Source organism: Apis dorsata, unplaced genomic scaffold, assembly GCF_000469605.1.
Source record: "Apis dorsata unplaced genomic scaffold, Apis dorsata 1.3 scaffold_226, whole genome shotgun sequence".
Taxonomy (NCBI): domain Eukaryota; kingdom Metazoa; phylum Arthropoda; class Insecta; order Hymenoptera; family Apidae; genus Apis; species Apis dorsata.
The window spans coordinates 9,391-17,904 of NW_006263508.1; the positions used below are offsets into that span (position 1 = coordinate 9,391).

General features: G+C 23.4%; 3 protein-coding genes across 3 annotated transcripts; 1 reads left to right on the plus strand and 2 right to left on the minus strand.

Moving 5' to 3' along the window:
• Positions 1-26: 26 nt before the first annotated feature.
• Positions 27-266, plus strand: LOC116185619 (transmembrane protein 258; the record flags this gene model as incomplete). The annotated part of the gene is made up of 1 exon (XM_031510409.1): positions 27-266. A coding segment is annotated over one exon (240 nt), but the record flags the coding sequence as incomplete, so codon positions are not given.
• A 693-nt stretch (positions 267-959) lies between these two features.
• On the minus strand, positions 960-3,232 carry LOC102673203 (tumor susceptibility gene 101 protein). Its single transcript, XM_006615514.2, has 8 exons — positions 2,784-3,232; positions 2,609-2,693; positions 2,406-2,471; positions 2,165-2,328; positions 1,973-2,093; positions 1,672-1,898; positions 1,252-1,607; positions 960-1,180 (listed from the first exon to the last, which is right to left on the minus strand). Exons 1-8 carry the CDS (start codon positions 2,835-2,837, stop codon positions 994-996), a joined length of 1,260 nt encoding a protein of 419 aa, XP_006615577.1. The 5' UTR covers positions 2,838-3,232; the 3' UTR covers positions 960-993.
• A 516-nt stretch (positions 3,233-3,748) lies between these two features.
• LOC102673808 (probable splicing factor, arginine/serine-rich 7) lies at positions 3,749-5,674 on the minus strand. The gene is made up of 2 exons (XM_006615519.2): positions 5,121-5,674; positions 3,749-5,010 (listed from the first exon to the last, which is right to left on the minus strand). The coding sequence occupies exons 1-2, from the start codon at positions 5,440-5,442 to the stop codon at positions 3,869-3,871; spliced, it is 1,464 nt and encodes a 487-aa protein (XP_006615582.1). The 5' UTR covers positions 5,443-5,674; the 3' UTR covers positions 3,749-3,868.
• Positions 5,675-8,514: the final 2,840 nt, after the last annotated feature.

Genomic DNA, 8,514 nt, shown 5'->3' on the forward strand with positions numbered 1-8,514 from the left:
AATAAATTTTTTTTGTTGTAATTTAGGTGGAAGTTGAATCCATGACAAGATATGTCTCTCCTATTAATCCTGCAATTTTTCCATTATTGGCAGTGGTATTACTGGGAATTGGAATATTCTTTACAGCATGGTTTTTTGTATATGAAGTTACTAGCACAAAATTTACAAGGGATATGTTCAAAGAATTATTAATTTCTTTAGTGGCAGCATTATTTTCTGGTTTTGGTATATTATTTTTACTTCTTTGGGTTGGAATTTATATATAGGTATATTATTTTATAGAAATTTAAATCAACAAAATTAAATAATACATTGGTATATATAAATCTTATTTTTTTGTTTCAGATTCATCTTATAAATGAAAAAAATTAATTTTAAAACTATATGAAATAGCATTTAATTAATACTATCAATTAATAATACTAATAATTAATTAATACTATAAATTATATAAATATTATATAAATATAAGAATAAAAACAATGTATTTTTACTAAATCATGCAATTATAATGATTAATCTACATATTTATCACACAATAATAAGCATTTGTATTTCTTAACATTTAAAATCACTATTTTAAATACAATTTTTTTTATAATATAAAAAATCAATTAAAAAGTACACATTTTTTACATATTTTTAAATAAGAATATAAATACATTTAAAAATATAATTCTGTAAAACAAAGATATTTATTTTTATGTAATTATTTAAAGCCTTTATAAACCTTATTTTATAAGTGTGTGTGTGTGTGTGTATATTTTTTTGTTAATTTTTTTGTATATAAAAACTTTGTCCTTTGTTATAAACAAAATGTATATAACATGAAACAAAATTTATATTGTATATGCAGCATTTAATGTTTCCATAACGAAGATATTTCTTTCTATAACATATTTTTATAGGATTTATGTAGTTCATATTGCGTATATTGTTTGTAATAAAATAAAATATTGAATAGCACAACTTGATAAAAATTGAGTAAAATATTTAACCAGCCAATCCTGCTTTTTGACGACAGCGTTGCATAAGAGCTCTTAGCATAAATTGTCTGCGTGAAAGTTGTCGTACTTGTTTTAAGAATGCATCTAAATCTATAATACCACAACGTAAAGCTTCGCCTAAATAGTAGATAGCATCTTCTGTGGCTGCTTCTTCCGCAAATGCATTTAACATTCTATAATTATAATTTTTAAAAAATAATTATGATATTGAAGTATATAATTAAATAAATAATTAAATACATACTGTTTGTAAAGTGGTGCGATTGTTGTAACAGCTTCATCAACATCTATTGATTGATTGTCAGAAAGTTTTGCAATTTCTTTTTCCAATTCAGTTTCTTTATCTTGAAGTATAGTAATATTTTTTTCAAGTTCAGTTTTCTCTTTTTTTAATTTATCAAACAAATCTGTTAGATGAGCAGATCCACTTGTAAGTTCTTGCTGTGTTCTACGTAATGTTTCTAATTCAGCTGACAATTGTGAAAATTGTTCTTTAAGTCTTCGTCTTAATTTGTCTTCTACTGCTGATAATAATGAAGCTCTAATATGTTCTTCTGTAATTGTACCTGATGCACCAACAGTAGCAGGTACTGTTGGAGACTTGAAATTATAAAAAGAAATAAATTTATATGAAATATATTTTTTATTAAAAGTTATAACTTACTGGTTGTGTTGATGCAGGATATTGAAAAGAACCAGTACAACTTTGTGATGGATAATTTGATGCAGTTCCTCCATACGAACCATAACCTTGATATGGAAATCCAGAAGATGTTGTAGACATGTATGGAGGATAAATATTATTTCCACCTGTATATTGTGAGTTTTGAGGATATGATGAAAAACTAGAACCAGATATATGTGTTCCACTTCCAGGTGCAGGCATGAAAGCTATATAAATTTATAGTTTTTAAGATCTAAATTTTTTATAAGAATATAAACAATTATAAATAATAAATACTCACGCTGTACAGGATAAGGTGTAGAACTTGTTTGTATACCTTGTCGTGGTTTAGCATAAACAGGTGGCTGTTCTCCAAATGTTACAATCATTATTTGAATTAAACTAAGTAAATCAGATGAATGCTAAACATAATAAAAATAGAATTATAAAAAAAATAATAGATAACATATAATTATATAAACAAATTACTCACTGGTAACCAATCATGAAGATATGGTAAATAAATTTTTCCATTATGATCAACAAACATACTAACTTTTATGCTCATATCTGCAGTAGGTTTGACATAGCACATAGGTGCATTATTGGGATGTGTATCCATAAGCCATATACATATAGGAATGTTATAATAATTACCTAAAAATATTTTAATAATATTCATTTTAATATTGATCTTATATAAATGTTTTTAAAAAAATTTTTAAATATATTACCTTTATAAGATACAGGTATTGTTCCTTGTAAATTAAACAATTCTTTACGTGATCCGTCATTAAATACTAAGATAAGAATATAATAAAAATAAATTATAAATAAATATATATTTCTTATATTTATTTTTATATTATTATATGTTATAAAAATTAATAATAAATAAATAAATAAATCTTAAAGAATATATATTTATAATACTTACCAAATGGTTCTACATTATATTTTAAACCCTTATAAAGATTCAGAACTTTCATGACATGTTTTTTTGTAATATCAGAATTTTGGTACTAAAAAAATAAAATGCATTTTATAAGTATCACTAAAAAAATACATTAATATTATAGTATATATATACTAATAAATGATAGTATACATACTTTTGATAAACTTTGTTTTAATTTTCCTTCATCTATAGATGTCATCTTCACCATTTAACTTCGTATTGTAGAATTACTGGATATAAAAAAAAATGATGTTTAAAATGAAAGTTTTTTATAAATGTTATATATAAAAATTTATTAGAACTTTTTGATCACTTCATGAATTATATCGTTATATTATTTTTCATGATATGTAAAAATTTTAAATTTATATTATTATCAATTTTATAAGTATCTCATATAATATAATATCAATATATTTTATTGCTAAATCTTTTTTAATTTGTAATAAACTACATTAAAGATTAATTCGTCTGTCACTACCTATCACTTAAGATATCTTGAAGATTGCAATACCATGATTAGTTTTCGCTTTTAATCATGAAATATACAAATATACAAAGAGTTATTGAAAAGAACTTACAATAATCATTGGTTCTTCAATTATTACTTAGTGCTGCCCTCGGATAAATGGCGCATATTTCAAAATTATAATATAAAAAAAAATTAAGATACAATTAATTATTAAGTTAATTATTATTTATTACTATATATGTCTATGACAAGAATTATTATAAATAAATTTTTAAATAAAAAATATTTTTGAATCGATACAAATTTAATAATATAATTATTATTTTTTGATAATTTGAAATTTTTTATGCAAGTGATTTATATTTTACATATATTATCAGAAAATTTAAAATATATTATCAGAAAGTTATGTAACACATAAAATATATTAAATGTTCAGAAAAATTGAATCTTGTATAATAAATATTTAAATATATTTTAATTTAAGTAGAAAAATTAGAGTTATAAAATATGCATATTTATTTTTTACTAAATTTGTTAAAAGCAAAGAATTAAAATATAATAAATGTAATAATGTATTACTTATGTTAGTACCTAATAATATGCAATTTTGTACATAAAAATACATAAAAATCAAAATAATCTTCAAAAATTTGTCATTCTTGTATTTCTTTATTGATCAATACATTACGATATATCGTAACATCAAAATAACAAAATGTCCGAGAGATGTAAATAAATTTTTATAGATCATAAATTATAAAGATTTAAGTTTCAGACTCTGTTTTCTCCTTTATATCGTTATTTTCGGAAATATTTCTATTTTTTTCTTCAGATTTCGATTCTTTTTCAGATTTCTTTTCTTTATTAGACTTTTTTTCGCTTTTTTCTTTATCAGCCTTGTCGCCATCATTTTTTTTACAATTATCTGATTTATCTTTACTTCTCCTTTCTTTATCTTTATCTCTTGATTTTTCAGAATATTTTGATTTTGAGGATCTAGATTTGGATTTAGATCTAGATCGTCTAGATTTTGATTTCGAACGTTTACTTCGAGATCGTGAACGACTTCTTCGACGAGGAGATCGTTTCTTACGATCTTTGGATTTAGATCTGGACCTGCGAGATCGAGAACGTCGAGATCGAGAACGAGAACGATGTCGACCACGAGAACTACTTCTCCTACGAGATGGAGACTTTCGTCTACGATCTTTAGAACGAGAACGTTTTGATCGAGATCTTGATCTTCGTCGATGACGTGAACGCGAACGTCTGTGACGGGAACGTGATCTTTTACGTGATCTAGATCGTCTACTACGTCCTCTCGATCTAGACCGAGATTTTCGACTACGAGAACCACTACGACTTCGTTTATCCTTTGATAGCATCCCAATCATTGGATCTATTGCAGCTGAAATTAAATTGTGAGCCTCCTTTACTCGAGACATTGCTTCTTCTATCTCTTTTTGTGCTGCTTCATTACTTTTTGCTTCAGGTTTTGCTATTGCTTGTGTTGAATGATAAATTTTAATTGCTCTATCCAAAAGCAACTTTCCATTCAATAATAATGCAGAAACTACAGCTGCTTGTTCAGAAAGTTCTACTAATGCATAATGTTCTGTATCTGAATCTCTAGTACACATGCGTAAATATTTTACTTCAACATTATTATTACTGAAAAAATCTAGTAAATGATCAGTTGTGACAGATGGATCTAAATTAGCAAGAACAAGTGTTCTTCTTATTTCTTCAATTCTTCTGCTATCTAAATGGCCAGGTAAATGTGGATAAGGTGGCAATCCATTTGCCTCTAATTTTGGATCTATAGTAGTAATAACATGATTTGGAGGAATTCCTTCTATTGTATTTACAACATTTGGTGGTAGTTTTGGCTCAGAAGGATAAAGACCTATAAAAAAAAATAATTTAATTATATTTATTTTTATATACATACATAAAATTGAAAATGTTTAATTTAGAAGAACAATAGAATAAAAATTTGGATATCATATTGCTTACCTGGAACAACTGTACCATTATTTGTTAATTCAAGAGCTCTCTGTTCATCTGGAATGTCACCATTTTGATAAGGGATTACAATTAATGCGCGATCGATAAAAACAGTATTTGTCATATGTTGAGCAACAGCAACACATCCCTGATCATGAAATTTTATGTAACAAATACGAGATTGAACAGGTACTGCAACATCCCGTATAGTAGGATACAATCTGATATCTTCTATTTTTCCGAGGTACCCGAACAAAGTTTGCATTTGATCTTTCGTTGCTTGAGGTGCAATATTTGTTACTTGTACCACTTTTGTTGATCCAACCGCCATTCTTTTCACGATTCTGTACAAAATCTTCACAATGTATTTTAGAGAGGTTAAGTTATAGAAATTGTGTGCAGACGAATCGTACACGTTACACAAAAAAATTAATTTAGTTGACGCATTACGGCGAAAGATAGATGAACATGATTATATATAATTCGTACATTCTTTGTGTTTTCTCAACAATTTCGTAGCAACGTATAAGGCATGAACTATGAATCTCTAGATGATGCAAATATAATCCACTTTTATGAAGATTTATCATTAATTCATAATAAATGTTTTATTATTTTGTAATAATATAAATATTCTAATAAATTTATTTTTAAAACTTATATTTTTCTTTAATTAAATTATTTTTATTAAAATTTAGTTACAATTCTCAGTGAATTGCCTAGAAAATAATTTTAATTAAAATAAAATAGTATTAATACATTAGGTTATATATAATTTAGAATCTTTATCTATATATATTATCTATTCAGCTGAACATCATATATAAACAAACGAAATTATATAATAAATGTGCTTTATCTGCTGACAAATTTTGACGATATTAGGTTTCATTCATATTATTGTAGCGTGTAAATGTATTATCGTTTAAATGTATTATCGTACTATCAATTATTTTTATATTAATTGCTATTTTTATGAAAAAGAGAAATATATTTAATTTTATTTTCTTGAAGTACTTATTGAATTTTAAATTCATCTTTCTTCTTTTTTATTTAGATACATATCTCATATTAATTCTAATATTTCTTCATAATATATTTAATATGTATTTAATATGTATTTAAAAATTGTAAAAAAATTCTGTTTTTCATATATTTTGATCATTTAATTTTTATATCCGAAAATTCATTTCGAATAGATATATAAGATATTTGTAAAGAATAAATTTTAAAAACCTAATGTATTAAAACACAAAAGATTGGTATAAAAAATGTCAATTAGAATTCATTTATTAAATTAATAAGCAATTTAAGTTTGTGTTAAATGAAATGAGGTGGGAATAGAATGCGAGAACAGAAAGAGAAAACTTTAGAATTGATTGAATTCTTCAAATATATTCCACAAATAAATTAATATTTTATATATGTACAATATGCAGATTGAAGTAGACGATATCTATTTTATTGTTAGATTATTTGTATAATATCATTATACTAAAAAATTAGCAACTATCGAATAGCTTGTAGAATTTCGTTGATTGAAGATGTGCTATTTTTTGTTTTCTCTAATTTAGATAAATAGCCAATCAGAAATGAGAATAGAGCATGGCTGAACGATATCATTGAAGCGCCAACTCTTAGTAAACATAATGTTATATTTCATTCACATGAAACCTTAAGCAGAATTTACACTGGATGATCATAGTACATATAAGATTTATCATATCAATCGATATTGCTTACATGTAAAATTGTCACTTTCATTATTTAAATTATTATTTACAGAAATACTAAATTCTGATTAGGTGCGTAAAATGTCATTCAATTCATCAAGTTTAATAGTTTTAATAATATTTAGATTATTATTCATATCGATAAAAAATTATATCGAATTATATCATGAAAAAAATTATAATATTCAATACATCTTTGATATATATTGCTTGGATTTGTTTGTGCTTATCGCCAGCACATAACTTCTGTTATCGTCATGGTTTGACTGAGCTATACGCTCCGTGATTAGCTAGTATTTTTTTGTTCATAATTCATTAATAAAGCCGTAACGAAAATTTTTACAAAGGAAAATGTTGCTTGAAATTTAAAACCCCAGTTTATAAATGATCCATCAATCTAATACCTTATATATGTAGTTTTCAATATATAATATTAAAATAATTTTCCGCAATTATTAAAAATCTTTGGACAATGTTTTTTCGCAACATTCACATAAAATATATCATTATTTATGTTCACTTTTTCAATATTGCTTAATTTGTTCCACACATGAATTGTCATTGCTTATTCGATCATTTTTATTATTTCAGTATTGTTTGTTGTCTTAAAATATAGTGATCAATTATTGTAACGAATCGGGTAAAATATTGAAGGAGGAAAAATACGAAAGCCTTGACATCGATTTGTAGACATGTCCTTGATAAAATATAAATATTTTTATATATTTATTTTATATATTTATTTATATATTTGTTTTTATTTTTTTTAATTTTAATGTTATATTTTTTTAAATATAATATTATATATAAATAATTCAAACTATAATAAATATTTTGTTGTAATTTCAAAAAGTTTCAAATTTCAAAATTGCTTTTTATTATCATAAATACAATTGTAACATAGATATTGATTATTTATTTTGATATATAAATTGATATCTATAAATGTAAATTGAAATTCGGAATTTGTTTTTATGTTTAAAAAAAAAAAAGAACAAGAAAAAGGAAGATATTAGAAAATAATAATAATAATAATGCAATTATTAATATTAATTAGTAATATTTTTTATATTTTTTTTAATAAATTTATTAAATATAAATTATATTTAATAAATTTTATAAATATTTTAATTTTTTGTTTTTAAGAAAATTTCAATAAATTTCTAATATAAAATAAGAATAAATATAATATAATTTAAATCATATTTATTGAATGATAATTGACTTGATGAATGATTTTTGTTATCTATAAATTAAATGAATATTAAAGATAAGTTGAAATTTTTATATTTGCGAAGTTCTATTACTGTATAATTAGTTTTTAAAATTCAAAATTTTCTGTAATGAAATGATCGATATATAATCGAGATTTAAATTTAATAATATATTTATAGGAGATTAAAAAAAAATTGATAAAATAATATAATTTATAATATTATAGTAAATTTACGAGTTGTAAAATGAAAACAAAAAAAAATATACGAGGCATAATTTAAATAATATATTACGCAGTCTATAAAAGGAAATACAAAAAGATAAAATATGAATGAAATGTAATACGAATGAGTTAATTTAAAACTTTATTTCAAAAAAAAATATTAAAGCGAAATTGTGATTTGCTTGAAATTTCTATTCTATTATTCTTATTGTTGATAAGCAAAAAAAAAAAA

Excerpts from the sequence above, each read along its gene's own strand:
- LOC102673203 (XM_006615514.2), bottom strand. The coding sequence starts at position 2,837 with ATGGTGAAGATGACATCTATAGATGAAGGAAAATTAAAACAAAGTTTA. Across the intron at positions 2,472-2,608 it reads ATATAATGTAGAACCATTTG|TATTTAATGACGGATCACGT; the intron begins GTAAGTATTATA and ends TTCTTATCTTAG. Across the intron at positions 1,181-1,251 it reads ATCGCACCACTTTACAAACA|AATGTTAAATGCATTTGCGG; the intron begins GTATGTATTTAA and ends TTATAATTATAG.
- LOC102673808 (XM_006615519.2), bottom strand. The coding sequence starts at position 5,442 with ATGGCGGTTGGATCAACAAAAGTGGTACAAGTAACAAATATTGCACCT. Across the intron at positions 5,011-5,120 it reads TAATGGTACAGTTGTTCCAG|GTCTTTATCCTTCTGAGCCA; the intron begins GTAAGCAATATG and ends TTTTTTTTATAG.